Consider the following 18,699-nt stretch of genomic DNA (forward strand, 5'->3'; position numbering starts at 1 on the left):
TCAATTGACGGAGGCCCAGAGAGGTGTGATGAAAAGGCCGATACCCGAGAGGTACATCCAGATGACCATACCTGAAGCACTCGAAACTGCCAAACAAAGGCTCCAAGCCTTGTCCAGTCGCCTAAAGCGGTACACGAAAGAGAATGAGGCCAGACGAATAAACAGGCTGTTCGCAACACAACCTGCGAAAGTGTACGCTCAGTGGCAGGGTCCTAACAACAGAGCTGACCCACCAAGACTGGAAACTGAAAGGTACTGGAAAGGCATATGGGAGAAGGAGGTTGCACATAACAGCAGTGCACAATGGCTGGTGACCCTGAGAGAGGAGCACAGCAACCTTCCTGAAAAGAACCCAGTTACCATAACAGTGGCAGACATACAGGAAAGAGTCTCAGATATGAAGAACTGGACAGCACCAGGCCCGGACATGGTCCACACCTACTGGCTAAAGAAACTCACAGCACTCCATGAGCGCCTAGCAGTACAAATGAACCAGCTGCTGAGGGATGGGACTCACCCAGAATGGCTAACCGAAGGGCGAACGATCCTGATCATGAAGGATCCCTCGAAGGGTGCAGCCCCATCCAACTATCGGCCAATAACCTGTCTCTCCACAACATGGAAGCTCATGTCAGGCATCATTGCGGCTAAGATAAGTGGACACATGGATCAATACATGAGCGAAGCACAGAAGGGCATTGGTAGAGATACTAGAGGAGCCAAACATCAACTCCTGGTTGACAGAACAGTCGCACAAGACTGCAGGTCCCGACGTACCAACCTGTGCACAGCTTGGATTGATTACAAGAAAGCCTATGACTCGATGCCACATACATGGATCACTGAATGCTTGGAGTTGTATAAGGTGAACAGGACCCTAAGAGCCTTCGTTGCGAACTCGATGAGGATGTGGAAAACCACACTTGAAGCCAATGGCAAGCCACTTACCCAAGTGTCCATCAAATGTGGCATATACCAAGGTGATGCACTCTCCCCACTGCTGTTCTGCATAGGACTGAACCCCCTAAGCCAAGTAATCACCAAGACAGGCTATGGATACCGCCTCAGAAATGGAGCTACAATCAGTCACCTCCTCTACATGGATGACATAAAGCTGTATGCTAAGAGCGAAAGGGACATAGATTCCCTGATCCACACAACCAGGATCTACAGCAGCGACATCGGGATGTCATTCGGGCTTGAGAAATGTAGTCGGATGGTGACTCAGAGAGGAAAGGTAGTCCGCACTGAAGGGGTCTCACTCCCTGAAGGAACAATAGCAGACATTGAGGACAGCTACAAGTACCTTGGTATACCACAAGCCAATGGCAACCTCGAACTGGCAACAAGGAAAGCGGCTACGGCCAAATACCTCCAGCGAGTGAGGCAAGTCCTAAGAAGCCAGCTCAATGGCAAGAATAAGACCCGGGCAATAAACAGCTATGCCCTGCCAGTGATCAGATACCCTGCAGGAATAATAAGGTGGCCAAAGGAAGAGATTCAGACCACGGACATTAAGACCCGAAAACTCCTAACCATGCATGGAGGGTTCCATCCCAAATCCAGCACCCTGAGACTGTACGCAAGCCGAAAGGAAGGAGGCCGAGGACTAGTGAGTGTGAGAGCAACTGTCCAGGATGAAACATCCAAGCTCCATGAATACATCAAGGAGAAGGCTCCAACGAATGACGTACTCAGAGAATGTCTCAGACAATGGGGAACAGAAGATGAGGCGCTGGAGGAGGGACCATCATGGGAGGACAAGCCCCTACATGGGATGTACCACCGGACCATAACTGAAGTGGCTGATCTCAAGAAGTCCTATCAGTGGCTAGAGAGGGCTGGCCTGAAGGACAGCACAGAGGCACTCATCCTGGCTGCTCAGGAACAGGCCTTGAGCACCAGAGCCATCGAGGCCCAGATATACCACACCAGACAAGACCCAAGGTGTAGGTTGTGCAAAGAGGCACCTGAGACGATCCAACACATAACTGCAGGGTGTAAGATGCTGGCAGGGAAAGCCTACATGGAACGCCATAACCAGGTGGCTGGCATAGTCTACCGAAACATCTGTGCGGAGTATGGACTGGAAACCCCAAGGTCAAAATGGGAAACACCTCCGAAGGTGGTGGAGAATGACAGAGCGAAGATCCTGTGGGACTTCCAGATCCAGACTGACAAGATGGTAATGGCGAACCAACCAGATATCGTGATCATAGATAAAGGGCAGAGGAAAGCCGTTGTAGTGGATGTAGCGGTCCCAAGTGATGGAAACATCAGGAAGAAGGAACATGAGAAACTCGAGAAATACCAAGGGCTCAGAGAGGAGCTGGAGAGAGCCTGGAAGGTAAAGGTGACAGTCGTGCCTGTGGTGGTCGGAGCACTCGGGGCAGTGACCCCCAAACTAGATGAGTGGTTGCAACAGATCCCGGGAACAACATCGGACATCTCAGTCCAGAAATGTGCAGTGCTGGGAACAGCAAGGACACTGCGCAGAAGCCTCAAGCTTCCTGGCCTCTGGTAGAGGACCCGAGCTGAATGAGGGACGGACACCACCCGAGGGGTGAGATGAGGATTTTTTTTATATATATATGTACTAGCTGGTTCGCCGCCCTCCGGGCGGCTCATCAGCTAGTTCCTGCGGAAGGCTGGTAAGGTGGGCCTTCGGCCCACAAAAGTGTTGTTGCTTGGTTCAACTTTTTGTTCATCTTCATTGCTTATCGCGAAAATAAAGAGATGTTTAGCTCTACTAAATAACTAACAATTTTATTGCAATGCTTGTGGGTAGACAACATTTTTTCGCTAAGATGCCCGCGCGATCGTAGTGAGCCACTGCCTGAGCAGCGCAGTGGCGGCGCGCAGTGGCGGCGCGCAGTGGCGGCGCGCAGTGGCGGCGCGCAGCAGCGCGGTGAAGTAGGTACATTTTGAAAAGGGACAGACGGAAGGACTGACCGCGTGCGGGACGACGTATATATATAAAATCAGCATTTCAAACCCCCTCGACCCTAGCACAAAGTTCTTCTTTGCCAAAATAGTTATTTGCCTGTGATGAAAAGTTAACTCGATGTACCATATTTTTCGGACTTTAAATTACTCCACAGTATAAGTTGCACCAGTCAAAAAAAATAATCATAACGAAGGAAACAACCATATCTAAGTGGCTCCACGGTCTCTATCCTATGTTTGGGAGGAAATGTGTTTTCAAAACCCAAGCTCAGACTTGTCCCCATCATTCCTGTTGCCTCATCGTGGGTACTTTTGGAAATATGCTCCGAGGGCATACTGCTTCACTCGTTGAACCTTCAAAAATTCACAGCATTTTTGAAATGTGCTCTTGGGTTATGAATTGACGACTTGCAACATCCCAGGTGAGATAGCAGGATCTTCATGAATTGTTGCCGGGTCTGCTTGGCAGCATAGGCACAAAGTAAATATAAACAAAAGCGGGGCAGCCGAGATGGGCCATAGCTAGGCTAAGATAAATGCCTACACTCAAACTCTCTACAATGCTCTCTACGTCCAACGCCAGATCAATAACACACAAAACGTCTGATTTGGATAAACAAGTAGCAGGAAATCGCTATGGCCAGCCTTGTTTCATTTTATTAATCACAACTCCCATTACTCATACTTCAGTGCAACGACAAACAAAGGCAGTGGCACAAAGTCAAGTTTCATCACCAGATTTATCCATCCTTCAGTTATCTGAACCACTTTGTCCTCACGAGGGTCACGGGTATGGTAGAGCCTATCCGAGCTGGCTTCTGGCAGTAGGCGGAGCACCCTCTGAACTGGTCCACTTTTTGCCAAAAAGGTCAAAATTTGTCGGCCCGCAGCTCCAAACCCCTGCTCCGATGGACCTAAAATTTGAGATTTAGTGTTGTGCCATCACTATCAACAAGTACACCAAGCTTCATTAAAACTAATTCCACTTGATTGAGCCAACTGGCTGATTTGGCATGAACCCATAAAAACAGTTAAGGTGGTTCCTTGTGCGTCCACAAGGTGCCACCGATGATCTATTACTGCATTGTTCTGTAAACTTTAGCGGTAACAACTTTAGTAAATTTAACCGGAAGCTTCCGTGTAAAATGTTAAAATTAACATCTTTTTTTTGTTTAATTTTAATGCTACAACGACCAAGTAAACTGCATGTCAAGCATCGGATTCAGATTTATTCGTCATGCACGTTCAATAAAATCGATAAATTATCTCACGCTCATCGCACGCACTCTTTCGTTAATTTATTCTGGCACATGAGTCAGCAGGATTTGAAAGGCGCACAGTTCAGCTGCAAGCATGAAGTATTTTGCAAAGTGAACACATTTGTTGGAGTCTATCGTGCCTCATGTAACGCTGCGAAAATGATGGCCATTGTTCATCATTCAGTTTTGATTTTCATAATACTACAGTGAAACTCCTCTACACTGAAATCATGTTTGTACCAAGAAATTTTTCACAACTGGGGGGTTTTCACTGTAGCGAATTTGATCTCAGATGTAAACGCGCGCACACACACACACACACACACAAACAGACGTATGTGTAAACGCACACACAAACATAAGTGTACTCTATTTTTATTCCAATAGTGCAGAAGTATGAGCACACCCTTGCCGACCCAAACCAATCCCGCACAAAGAGAAAAAAAATGATGTAACTCTAGCTATCTATCTATTTTATTCATTCATTGGGACAGTGCACATTAATCAACACAAGAATAAACAGTGTGAATGCGCCGGACTTAGTAAATGCTAGTTCACTGAATGTGACTTGAGTCACTCTTGGCATTTAATGAGTTAAATAGTTCATGTGCAGTGGTTCTCTTCGTCACTTATGTGATTTACCTCAGAGTTACTGTCTTGGGTTGGTAATATGACCGTTTCAACCATTTGTAGCTTTTGCAGATTTGCAAGAAATTGGTACAATATACTGTATGCTATTTAATGCCAGCAACTTAAACTTCATCCTCCTCTCTCTGTTTTGTTTCTGTCTGACCAAAGGAGTCTCCTATGCATAAAGCTCTGTTTTGGGTGGCAGTAGCAGTCCTTCAATTGGATGAAGTAAACCTGTACTCTGCTGGAACTGCTTTGCTGGAGCAGAACCTACACACTCTTGACACAATGCGTGTCTTCAATGACAAGGTAAAAAAAACTAATGACTACAAAAAGCACTACATTTATCCACTTTTGTATGCTATTTGGGGTATAACACTCCCCTTTTTTCACATATTGTGTGATGATTTTGTGATGGTGATTCTTGATAGGAAACCCCAATAAATTGCTTGATAACACTGGTCTCTTCTCATTTTTATGACAAATTCATCAAGCAACGTATAATTTTTTTGTCTCCTTAAGAGTCCAGAAGAGGTGTTCATGGAGATCAGGCGCCCAGTGGAATGGCACTGTAAGCAGATGGATCACTTTGTTGGCCTCAACTTCAGTGCCAACTTCAACTTTGCACTTGTGGGCCACCTACTCAAAGGTAAAGACTCCCACTGACTGAATATCATTAGGAGAGAATCGCCTCACATTTAGGCTTAGATTTACACATTAAATGATGTCTTCACACCCGCACAGTTCAGTCCACAGTTCATTTCCCATGCCAGTCTGGGCTTGTACAGATGTGAATACACTGAAATGAATCCTGCAATGGACCAAACAACTAGACAGAGACCCACTTTTTTTGGGTGGTCTTGGTGCGCTTCCACATCAAATAGAGGAAATGATCCCTCATTTTCAAATTTGTGTTTTGCCTATGTAGACATTTGTATGTCACAGAACACACTTTGAATTGATTAATCAGTCGAACACTTAACAGTAAAAGTTAACATTTTGGATGTACTTGCTTGTGCCGTCTGTGGTTTTGGTTTGTAGGTTACAGACATCCATCAGCCACCACAGTAGCAAGAACTGTGAGAATCCTGCACACGCTGCTGGCGCTCATCAGCAAGCACCTAAAATGTGACAAGTTTGAAGTCAACACTCAGAGTGTGGCTTATTTGGCTGGTACGTAAGAAAATTCGGTCCAGTTTAACTTTTCCTTCCCTTTATTGCCAAAAATCTTAACGTGATTATTCTTTGTAGCACTTCTTACAGTTTCTGAGGAGGTCCGAAGTCGCTGCAGTCTCAAACACAGGAAGTCACTACTGATTTCAGACCTCTCAATGGACCCAGTACCAATGGACACCTACTCCAGTCTCATCAGTGATCCCAGCTGCAGGTGAGCCGATGGACAGAGAGCGTAAATTGACGCTTTGACTGTCAAAAATGAAGTCTGGATTACATTAAAAATGGATGTAAATCTTGGTCACAATGATGCCAACTATCGTCAGTGTTGAATCACTTTAGTCCTAATTTTTAATTGAGTATCTGAAAACATTGTTATTGCCATCATTGAAATGTAGGGGTGGCCCGTTGATGACATGATTTGTTTATTTAGACCAGATATTTCCTTTATTTTACACAGTTTCTAATTTTTTACAGACATTTGTCATCAGCTTTCGTGTCAACTAGCTGTGATTAGTGTTGCCCTTTTTTTTCCTTTTCCTCACAGAACGCTGCGAGAAACTCAACCATGGACCTCCCCTCAGGTTTCAGAGCGCTACCTTTCCGCTCATCATTACCCCACAGTGGGGCAGATCAGCCCACGTACACGCAAGTCAATGAGTCTGGACATGGGTCAGCCTTCACAAGCGACTACAAAGAAGCTTCTGGGTACGATTTAATCCGGAGCACACTCTGATCTTTCATCCAGGTTTATTCCCCCTATACTGTAAATAAATGTTCTTGTGGTTGCATGTTTTGTAGGTACCAGGAAAAGCTTTGATCATCTCATATCCGACTCCAAAGCACCAAAGAGATCTGAGATGGAATCCGGAATGACAACACCGCCTAAAATGAGGCGGGTTGCCGAAAACGATTATGAGATGGGTACGTCAGACACGGGAGCATTTTCTTAATTCTGTTGTACATAATGATTTGCTGACATTTCATGTCATTCATAAATCCAGAAACACAAAGAATTGGAAACTCCCACCTTCGCAAAGTGTCTGTCTCAGAGTCCAATGTTCTGCTGGATGAGGAGGTGCTAACTGATCCTAAGATCCAGGCTCTCCTTCTCACTGTGCTGGTGAGGATGCACAATGTGTTCTACTAGTCATGCAGTCCCTCATACCTTTGCTAATGGTTCCATGCGCTAATTTTTTTTAATTATTTTTATTTTATTTTTTTACACCAGGCCACCCAGGTCAAATACACCACAGATGACTTTGATCAGCGAATTCTTTATGAGTATTTGGCTGAAGCTAGCGTTGTCTTCCCAAAGGTTTTTCCAGTTGTGTAAGTAGCCAACCTACATGCTTATAGGTCCATCTTCATCAGCGCCTAGTTGAAAGTTTTCCTCCAGCATCATGTGACAGGCTAAGCAGATCTTGAACTATACAGGCAGCTGTGTGTAGACACCATTGTATGCTTATAGTGTTCAAGGGGAAGTCAAGTTTTTTTTTTTTTTTTAATTTTCGTCACATATTTAGTAAAAGGGAAAGTTAATGCTATATTTCGATCTCTAAACGTAACGACAGACCCTTTTCATGAAAGGATTTCCATCACCCTTGATCCCCGCTGGAGTGAACATCATCAGTTTGCTTCCAAACTTGAGCTAGGTCAAATAAACAGATGGCAAACATCAATTTGTCAGAGTTTAGATGTCACAGAAGAAAAGAAAACCATTCACTCTGCACCGTGAGGTTTGATTATGATCAACCATCTCGTGTAAGATGAAGTTCACACCGATTTGTATTTGATCTCCTTAGTCACAACTTGCTGGACTCCAAGATCAACACTGTGCTGTCCATGTGCCAGGACACAAACCTCCTGAACCCTGTACACGGCATCGTCCAGAGTGTGGTGTATCATGAGGAGTCGCCGCCACAGTATCAGCCCTCCTATTTGCAGAGTAAGATATCCCCGTGTTCAATTCTGCACAGTGTCTCAACGTGACATTATTCCAAATGTGGAAGTTGATTCACTGAGATGCAAACCAAGTTACATTCAAACCCCCCCAACTCTGTCTCTCACTTGCTTCCTCACGTTGCCCTTGCTCCTTTCATTTCACAGGTTTTGGGTTTAATGGACTTTGGAGATTTGCTGGTCCTTTCTCAAAGGTGAGAGAGATTCTTGCTATGTTGTATTTTAATTTGGCCATCTTCGGTATGCTTGCCAAAGCGTTACATGTTACTATGTAGGAGGCATTTAAAACGTTTAACTTGGACATACGAATGTGAATTTCTTCATTGTAAGACAAGTAAAGGGTTTCTTATCTGATAGAGTCCCTTCCGGTATTGGAACCGCAAGGTGAAATAAGATATAAGATAAGATATCCTTTATTCGTCCCACACTGGGGAAATTTACAGCCTCCAGCAGCAAGAATGTATGTAGAAAGAAGAAAGGAGGAGGAGGAAAGAAGGAAATGCTTTATTTTAGTTTTTTTGTATATAAACATATTTGGGTTTCAGATCAAAGGATGAATGAGACCGAAGTTAAGATTTCCAACATTTTCATTTTTTTCATCTGAACCCAAATGTCTTCAAAATATTATAAAAACAAAGGACTTTACCTTTTTCCTTCCACTGTTTTTGGGTACGACTGTACAGCGAATTGAAAACATCCATAATGACATTGGCAACATGAGTTGTTTGCTTGCTTGTTGGTTTGGGGTGTCCAGGACTTGATTGACTGTCGTCACACTGAATCCTTAGGGGCAATAAATTTCCTCCCCACACCCGTCTCCGCTCTACAGCAAACCCAAATTCCAGACTATGCCGAGCTGATCGTCAAGTTCCTGGAGGCATTGATTGACAGCTACCTGCCAGCAGCTGAGGAGGAGCGAGGGGAGGAGCAGCTACGGACGCCCACTTCCCCTTATCCCCCCACCAGCCAGAGCCAGCTCAGCATCACTGCCAACCTCAACCTGTCGAACTCCATGACCTCACTGGCCACCTCGCAACACTCACCAGGTCACACACGCACGCACACTAATGCTTGCTTCCAAATATCAATTTGGTGTAATGTAGTGAAGCAATATGTACAGAAAAAAGTTTGAGAAGGCTGGATTAAAACTAATGGATCTCGAGTGCCGTGAAACATTTTTCCCCATTTTGATAAGATAAGATAGGATATCCTTTATTCGTCCCACACTGGGGAAATTTACAGCCTCCAGCAGCAAGAATGTATGTAGAAAGAAGAAAGAGAAAAAAAAACAACAAACATCTTTCAATTAAATGCAATATGAACACAAAATGGATAAATCGCAGTACTATTTACAATTTTCCTTCACATCATTTAATTATTATTATTATTATGATTGTTATTTTTTATTCATCAGCCTGACAGCAGTCGGTAGGAACGAGCGTCGGTATCTCTCCTTCTTGCAGCGCGGGTGTAACAGTCTCTGGCTGAAGGAGCTACCAAGTGCTGTCAGAGCAGGCTGGAGGAGGTGGGAGGGACTGGCCATCATAGCTTTTAGCTTAGTTAGCATCCTTCTGTTGCCCACCTCCTCCAGAGTGTCAAGGGAGCAACCCAGGACAGAACTGGCCTTCCTGACCAGTCGCTCCAGTCTCTTTCTGTCCCGGGCTGAGATGCTGCCTGACCAGCAGACAATGCCATAATGGATGGCCGAGGCCACCACCGAGTTATAGAACGTCTTAAGGAGTGACCCCTGAACCCCAAAAGACCTCAGTTTCCTGAGTAGGAAGAGTCGGCTTTGTCCTTTCCTAATCAGGGTGTCCGTGTTTGTAGACCAGTCCAGTTTGTCGTTCAGAAGAACACCAAGGTACTTATAGGCGGTCACCCTCTCTATGTTCATACCCTGGATGTTCATCGGTGCTGGTGAGGACTTTTTCCTGCAGAAATCCACAACCAACTCCTTAGTTTTCCTAGGGTTGATCTGGAGGAGATTCTGCTGGCACCAGTCCACAAAGTCCTTTGTCAGTCCCCTGTACTCCCGATCGTCCCCTTCTGTAATGAGGCCAACAATCGCAGAGTCATCGGAGAACTTCTGAAGGTGGCAGTTTGGAGTGACGTGTCTGAAGTCCGAGGTGTAGAGGATGAACAGGAATGGAGCCAGAACAGTCCCCTGCGGCGCTCCAGTGCTGCAGAGAAGCCGGTCCGACTCACAGCTCTGCAATCTCACGTACTGCGGCCGATTTGTGAGGTAGTCTATGATCCATGCTGTGAGATGGTGGTCCACTCCGGCGTTCTGCAGTTTGCCTTCCAGCAAATTGGGCTGGATGGTGTTGAAGGCACTGGAGAAATCAAAGAACATGATTCTCACAATGCTCCCAGCCTTCTCCAAGTGTGACAGCACTGAGTGGAGGAGGTAGATAATGGCGTCTTCCACGCCGATGCCAGGCTCATAGGCAAACTGCAGCGGGTAAACTGCAGTAGTCTGGACTTTGACTTGTCCAGTCAGCAACTTCAGTTTTTCCCCATTATATGATGGCCCGATGAACAGCAGGATTATCTGGTTTACAGTAGAATTAATGTACCGTTAATTATAGTAAGGTGTCTATCTTCTGAAGAAGCAGAACAGCCCCAGGCTATCAAGGTCATCTTGATTGTTAAATATGCTTTGTTTTGTCTGCTTCATAGATTAAATGTCTTCCTCTCTATCCTCCTCAGTGCAAACATGCAAAAATTGGTTTGGTTATCAGAATAATTTCAATGACTACATTTACATGCCATCATTATTCGGATTTAGGTCAAAATTCCGATGCCCGTCCACTGCTCTGAGAGTGGGTGTGGTTGGAGAGGCCGATTGCGCTTTACTCCCTTTAATTTACTAGTGCCCACACCGGCACTCTGTTTTTGGCAAATTTCAGCAACGCTCTTGAGTTTCTGAATCGTCAGAGTGAACCAGTGTGCACCCGGAGTGTCTTTCCAAACGCGGCCATACACGCGCGTGGACGTATAGACCAGGGGTGGCCAACCAGTCAGAAACTAAGAGCCAATTTTTTGACTATGTTACTGCAAAGAGCCACACACACACACACACACACACACACACACACACGCATACACACACTTTTTTGCCCAAAGAACTACTTTTGGAGCGACCAACCTCCCACGATCGACCCGCGCACGTGCAAGCATATGAACGAACACACACACACACACACACACGACCATGCATGCCACGACGAGCCACAGCCGGAGCGCCCGAACATAAATGAAACCTAAATACACAAACACACAAATCTTTCCGCCCCCACCCCCATATTTCCTCCTCCCACCGCTCGCGGTCGACTTGGGACCAGTCTGCTGGCTCTTGGTCGATTGCGATCGACGTATTGGACACCCTTGCCTTAAAAACAGAGGTAATTCGTATACTAGCTTAGCACTTAGGACTTAGCGGCGTTGTCTGCGCATGAGCGGTGATTCAGTCATCTGATTGGTTGCCCTCTATGTCAATCAAGTACCGGAATTGATGATAGGCTGACATAGTACGTTCTGTGTATTAAGCACCGTTGTTTGAATGTCAGCGCCATCGCCGAGGCGTTTTCAACAATTGTTGGCTGACTTAGCAAGCGGTTGCCTGCGGATTCCCTTCTTTCTATGGCGAGTACAGCGCATTGTTAGTCCTTTCAGTTCTGGCCGGACGTGTAGTCCGTGGCCAGACGCAGACAAGTACTTCCTGTACTCCAAAGACCAAGATTCCTTGTGATTAGAACACGTAGAACACAATGTTCCTTTCAATGAAGGTGTTCTGATATGTGTTAATATGACCAAATATTCAGGTTTGAAAACCCGCCGGCCTCACTGTCAAACAAAGATGGTAAGGTAAATGTAATTAATCCTTTCCTGCATTTCTTTGTAGGTGTGGATAAGGAGAATGTTCAGTTGTCCCCCAGCTCAGCTCTGTCCAGCGGCGGTCGGACTCGCCACGGCTCGGCAAGCCAGGTCCAGAAGCAACGCAGCTCCGGCAGCTTCAAGAGAACCAGCATCAAAAAGATCGTTTGATGGGCCGTGCAATCCCCGCCGTCCCCTCCTTCCCTCCTCCTCTTCTTAAACTCCACCCATCTGCCAAGCCTGGCCTCATGCTGCATTTAACTTTTTACCACATTTTTACTGTTTGAAATCCTCCTCCTCTCCGTCATAGTTGCTTTGGCGGGACGGGCGAGGCAATATTAGCTTACCTCTTGTGCTGCTCGAGATGATTTTCGACGGTCAGGACAGGATCTGGTCAAAGAAAAGCTCAGCTTGTTGGCAGTCCCCAAAGGTCCTCTACAAAACGATGACGCTAATACGAGTACAGTTTGGACTGAAAAAAGGCTACACGGGACGCTTCTTGCCCTCCAAAAAAATGCATTCTTTTGGCCATCCTTTGATGAAATGGCAACATGGACCAAATGTATTCTGTAAAACCGGACCTTCCCGCCAGGCCTGCTCGGACGCTGAAGTCATGTACATGTTTTGCAGAGACTAAAACAACTTGTCCTGACGTTAAGGAAGATGTTGACGTTTTCTCCATGGTGTGCCTTTGTCAGGATTTTCAGTGTGTACAATTTGTAAATGTCAAACCTCGGTGGGGACAAAGAACAGGTACTAATTACCAAGGTGCAATGTTGCCATCACAACTGGCCTCCAGTGATCGTCAGCTATACAATCATCTATATACCCGATTGCCTGAAAGTATTTAATCCTGTACAGCTAGATAGTGCTACACAAATACTGTTCGCAAGGAAAACAACTTTGTAAATAGCTCTGAGCGAAGTGTTTATCTTGCCTAACTTTTTTTTTTTGTTTGTTTTGGGTTTTTCGGAGCCGTGATCCGTATTTTTTAGCAATGTACAATGTATGTAATTTGTCTACAGTACACAGTGACAACAAAAAATTGTTAGGCAATAATCATCAACTTCTTATTTGTATGATTTAGGGTTAGAGTTGGCCCTCTACACAAACACTCGGTATGCTTCAAACCAACTTGTCATCAAGCAAAAAAAAAAAAAAAAGACATTTCACTGGTAACCTTGCCTTCAGAATGTGCAAAATACTGTAGCTATTTCATTTAAACTGTGATGTTGCTCAGCTTCCTATAGCTGATGTCATGTTTTGGGGGTTACAGCAGAATAGTCGACTCAGTTTTGCGCAAATAGCTTCGATCTTTCTGGACATCCCTCGTGATACAAAGTTAAACACATGAATTTGGGGCAAATGGTTAAATGGTCTCTGCGTGTCACAACTGTGTGAAGCGCAATCTTTTCTTTTAAAATTGTTTCTGATTTTAGAAGTAAAGTAATAGCTGCATCAAACCCTGATTCAATATAATTGGAATGGTGTAAAAATTGAAATGAGGGGAAGTGTTTTTTTTTTTTTTTTAATTATTCTATGGACTAAATGCCTCCAATCTTAATCTCCAAAACGTGTGAACAAGTTCACTTGAGGTTTGATTTAGCAGACACTAGGACTTGATGTCAGAAAAATGAACAAGCAATTAAATGATCATCTCTTCTCTCATTCCCACCATAACATTGAACATACTGATTTCAGTTACTTTTCAATTTATTTGCAGTGCTCCCGAAAAGTTCTTAGAATTGTCGATAGCCTGCCTCTTAATCAAAAAAAAAAATGCCCAGAACAATTTTCACAACGGTTTTCTTTGAGCCACATGTAAGCAGATTGTTTTAAGTTTTAGCTTTTGTATGAATGAAAACGGTGAGGATGATGTGTCCGTAACCTCTTAACCAAGTGGTTGACTTGCACTAATTTAAAAACGGTCATCGGTTAGGAAAGAAAACCTAAAAATGTGGCATGTTTTATTTGATGTTATGCAAAATTGTCAGTAGTGTACTAGCCTGAGTTGAGTTTTTAATGCAGTATGTGTGACAGCTTGTAAATACTTTGTGTACACTTTGAGATGGTATATTTACTACACTGTATATACATGTGATATTGTATCATTTTGTTTTTGTAAAGCAGTTAGGTTCTGTATAATAATATACAAATTGAGCTATTCCAGTGTTGGTAATAAAAATGTTTTGCTCTCCATAGCTTGAGCTTTTGAATTTCACTTGTTCATAATTAGAAAGATTGGTGGACCATCCAGGAATTAGCGGTTTTACGTTGGGCCCAAATAGCCAACAGCGACTGAGCTTTAGGCATTGTTTGACATCTCCATCCACTGAGGTAAGCGTACACCAAATTTAAGAGGCACAAACTGATGTCAATACATGGTTATAAATATAAACCAGCCTTTATCGAAGATCAGGGGTCCCCAACCGCCGGGCTGCGGACCGGTGCCGGGCCGCACCGAAAGAATAAATTCACATTCCGGATCTCCTGTTACATCCGTCACTTGACGCAGATGAAGGCGCGTTTCTCAGTCATGTGATAGGTTAAAATGAAACCCAGGAGCTAGCGAAATTAATTTTAAAAAACATCTTTGAAAGTTTTTTTTTCAGGAAGGGGAAAAGGCCCAGCCAGGAGACGGAAGAGGAGCCTACGACCTTCAAGAAACAGTTGGCTACATTTGATAGACAGTATCAGGAGTCAAATAAGGCTTTATCTCAACGGGAGATTCACACACACCAAGCCTATTCTGCATAATAAGCGGCAATGGTGAGTCATATTTCATTCATTCATCTTCCGAGCCGCTTGATCCTCACTAGGGTCGCGGGGGGTGCTGGAGCCTATCCCAGCTGTCTTCGGGCAGTAGGCGGGGGACACCCTGAATCAGTTGCCAGCCAATCGTAGGGCACACAGAAACGAACAACCATTCGCACTCTCACACACACACCTAGGGACAATTTAGAGTCTTCAATCAGCCTGCCACGCATGTTTTTTGGAATGTGGGAGGAAACTGGAGCACCTGGAGAAAACCCACGTTCTCCCGGGGAGAACATGCAAACTCCACACAGGGAGGCCGGAGCTGGAATCGAACCCGGTACCTCTGCACTGTGAAGCCGACGTGCTAACCACTGGGCTACCGGGCCGCCCGAGTCAAATTTTTCATGCATTTTTTTATTTGCGGCGTACATTGTTTTGAAGGCTCGTTTAATTGTTACCATGGCGACCAGAGAATGTTGCGGCCAGATGGGACGTTCCTCATGTCATGATTCGTGTTCATTATTATGTTTCAAAAATACCACACTTTTCATGCAGTTCATCCATCCATCCATCTTCTACCGCTTATCTGGGGCCGGGTGTCAGAGGCAGTAGCTTTAGCAGGGAAGCCCAGACTTCCCTCTCCCTAACTACTTCTTCCAGCTGTCAATCAACTAACAGGATCGCTTATTGGCTGACGTAGTACGTTCTGTGTATTAAGCACCGTTGGTTGAATGGCAGCGCCATCGCCGAGGCGTTTTCCACAATTGTGTGAAAGTGCAAGAGCCGCATTGAACCAGCCAGAGTCGTATGCGCCTCACGAGCAGCGGGTTGACCACCCCTGTAAAAAGCAACATGGTCATTTTTATAAATAATTGGGGGGTGATGATACTTTTAATCACTCCTCTTGATACCATTAAAATACTGCATCGCAATTTGCAGCATACAGCACATTGGCACTTGCACTCATTAATTTTCAGACATACCCATAATTCCCTCTGTCATCTGACCCGTAGTAAAGCCCCGTTTAAGAAGGCACTCGGAAACGCTGGCCACTTGCATCTTTAGAGCGAAGAGGACAGCGTCAACGCTCAAGCACACTAGGAATGGTGAGTGCAAGTGCCAGTGTGCTGCATGCTGCAAATATCGATGCATCTTTAGAGCGAAGAGGACAGCGTCAACGCTCAAGCACACTAGGAATGGTGAGTGCAAGTGCCAGTGTGCTGCATGCTGCAAATATCGATGCTGTGTAGGGCTATCCGCTCTCAGTCACGCTATCGAAATTGTATAGTAAAAAAAAAAAAAAAGAATGGTGCTGTGTTTCGTTTCTGGAATAATTTGGTGTGGAAACGGTTGAATTCATGTTGAAAAGTGGTGTGTTCCAACGTCACTATTAAGTGATGAGTGTGTGTGGGGAGGGGGGGGGGGTCTATTAGTACGTGTTTGTATCATTGAAGTCCGTTTTTTTCCGTATTGACAAATATGCGACGCCTGGATGGCATCATTTTACTCATTGATTTCTGAAGGTAACGAGTTGCATCGCGGCTTGTAACAAATGCATCCGCCCAAGTCAATTCAATTCAATGTCGTGATTGTACCACTGAGTCCTGCACACTGAAATGATCATCCCCAAGGATGTTCAGATTATAAAGTTCATGTGTCCCATTGCGTTCTGTAATGGACGAGGGTAATCAAGTGAAATAAAGTTTTAAATAATCACAAATTGTTAGTTTTTGGTCAGAGACAGAAAAATGTGAAAAGGCAATTGAGGAATCAATGTATTAGAGTGGCTAAGCGATTGATCACATAAGCTTCACTTCTCTTGACGACGAGTTAGCGGCATTGTTAGTCCACGTGGGTCTTTTGGTTGGTCAAAGTGCCCCCACATTCCAACCAGCAGCTGCTAAGTTTTCAAGTACAAATTCAGTCTGTAGAAATCAGTTTTAGTGAGGGGGTGGGGGTGCAAAAGTGACTTGTCTGTACAGCAAAAAAAAAAAAAAAACATTTCTACAAGGTATGAATTGTTTACACACAAAAACAAGTTTCATTTTGCTTCAACTACCGATTTATTTTCCGCACCTACAAGTCAGAGTGTCTTTTCACACACATTCATTTGTGTAGCTAAAATTTTTATTTAATTTTTTTTACAAATGCAGATTAAATTCTGACACATTTTAAATACAGCCAAAATGTGACATTACCATGGTACAAGTTACTTTTGAACCAATTTTACATCCATACGCTTACAGCACCATTGAGTATTTAAGGTCAAATCAGTTGCTGTATGTGTAAGACGGAGCCTCGTGTCCTTGGCGAACTGTTAAAGAGCAACTTGAAAATGCATATACAGACATCAAAAAATGAATGCAATTGTTTTAATGGCTATACGTTTGTGTGTGGTATGTATGTGAAATGAATTTCATTTGCCTGCCCTTTTTAGGGTGCTTTTGACCCGTTGCGCAGCTCCTGCTGCCCACCTCCATTCACACACTTGCCAAGTCAAACACATACCTAACTTAACATACCTAAGGTAACTTGATTGCTTCCTAAATTCATTTTATCTTGACCAAATTCAGGCTGGCTTGCCAAACATTTTACCTCTTAAAAGCTACACAGACAGGCTTGCACATGCAAAAAATATATACAGTAAATATTCCCATCCCCGGAATTCTATGGAAAGGAATATCCTTCACCCGGAATAAAAACCTATGCATTAACATTTTTACTACGATATTACGTGTTACCCGAACCTTCGTAAGCGGAAATTCCACTACCCGTAACCCGGATGGAGGTGTAATGCCGCGGGAGCTTAAATACACGCAACGCCCAGCCGATGCGACGGAAAAGACACAACGCTGAAACAAGTTTTCACTCTGCGTTTTTCGATCATCAGATTCTAAACGTCGACATGTAAGTGAGTTTTTATTGCCGTGCGTTTTACTGTAATTGTGAATGATTTTAACTTTATTCACTTACGTCCTGGAGAACGCGGCACTAGCTTAAAAGCAGCACCCACTCGACATGACCGAAGAAATGTGTTCGCTTCGCCGTTTTCATTCAGCAGATTCGAAACGAAGATGTGTAAGCGACTTTTTATTGGCTTTACTGTAATTGCAAAAGATTTTAACTTTATTCACTTACGTCGTGTAGATCATCGCATCGAAACGTAGAACTGTAACGACTGGAGCGGAGTGAGTGAAATGCATCCGTTTGAGCAAGGCTGGACACAAAGAGCCAGCAGACACTTGGAGTCGGAAATTTACGAAACTTTAAAAAACAAGGCATCGATTCAACTCCTGATGACAAGCCACCATCCAGCAAGGAAGCAATGCAAATGGCAACAAAAATTCTTCAGTATGCACAAGAATTACCAGACATCAGTGATCAACGGGACAGTTATTTGTAACTAGCAAGAAAACTGTATGACACGCAGGCAAACATTATCATAAACCAAAGAATGCATCCAACAAAACAATCTAAGATGCACATTTTTTTCCCAAGACAGAAAAAAATAAACATTAAAATACTGTACGTATTTTACTGTTGTGATTTTTTGGGGATACACCTATATTGCAGTTTTTGTTATACAGTATAAACAGTTTTTGGACAGTATATTTTTGTATTTTATTGATCGTGTTGTTACGCGTGCATTTTGTCAACATACTTGCAGGTTCATAAAGGACATGTACCATGCTCATTTCCCAAATGAGGAATTTCTCTTATCAGGACAAATTGGACAGCGCAAACACGAGTCCGTACTAGAGAACATTTACTGTATCTGTCTTAACAAAGGGGCACTTTGGGCATCAGGGGCCAAAAGGGCATGTGCCACGGCATCCAATGCCCCTCTGCATGTCCCTGCACAAAACACAGAACACTTAGGAATTCCAGTAACAATGCTGGAAACACTTCTGCAAATTGTGGCATCCAGGGAAATTTTTCAGGTGTGGAGCCGTCTATATAGTTGAGGAAGGCTCATGCTGGTCTCCCAACTATGTTATTCGGTATCTGAAAAAATGGTGAAAGAGCGTTTCATGCTATATCACCACGATTCAGGAATGCAGAGTTCTCAGTCCCTGAGCATGTTGGGCCCAACGTT

General features: G+C 44.2%; 1 protein-coding gene across 6 annotated transcripts in view; it reads left to right on the forward strand.

Annotated features, from left to right (window-relative positions):
* The window catches only part of nf1a (neurofibromin 1a), a 102,765-nt gene extending 88,718 nt beyond the window's left edge, over positions 1-14,047 (forward strand). For all 6 annotated transcript variants that reach the window (XM_052078760.1, XM_052078763.1, XM_052078764.1 and 3 more), the window contains 12 exons: positions 5,004-5,144; positions 5,358-5,484; positions 5,877-6,008; positions 6,087-6,222; positions 6,556-6,716; positions 6,810-6,932; positions 7,013-7,131; positions 7,240-7,340; positions 7,814-7,956; positions 8,118-8,164; positions 8,800-9,016; positions 11,875-14,047. In XM_052078760.1, the coding sequence (XP_051934720.1) occupies positions 5,004-5,144; positions 5,358-5,484; positions 5,877-6,008; positions 6,087-6,222; positions 6,556-6,716; positions 6,810-6,932; positions 7,013-7,131; positions 7,240-7,340; positions 7,814-7,956; positions 8,118-8,164; positions 8,800-9,016; positions 11,875-12,017 (1,590 nt within the window). In that variant the 3' untranslated portion in view covers positions 12,018-14,047. The remainder of the gene's footprint in view (positions 1-5,003; positions 5,145-5,357; positions 5,485-5,876; positions 6,009-6,086; positions 6,223-6,555; positions 6,717-6,809; positions 6,933-7,012; positions 7,132-7,239; positions 7,341-7,813; positions 7,957-8,117; positions 8,165-8,799; positions 9,017-11,874) is intronic.
* Positions 14,048-18,699: the final 4,652 nt, after the last annotated feature.

This window comes from Hippocampus zosterae, chromosome 10, assembly GCF_025434085.1.
Source record: "Hippocampus zosterae strain Florida chromosome 10, ASM2543408v3, whole genome shotgun sequence".
Lineage (NCBI taxonomy): Eukaryota > Metazoa > Chordata > Actinopteri > Syngnathiformes > Syngnathidae > Hippocampus > Hippocampus zosterae.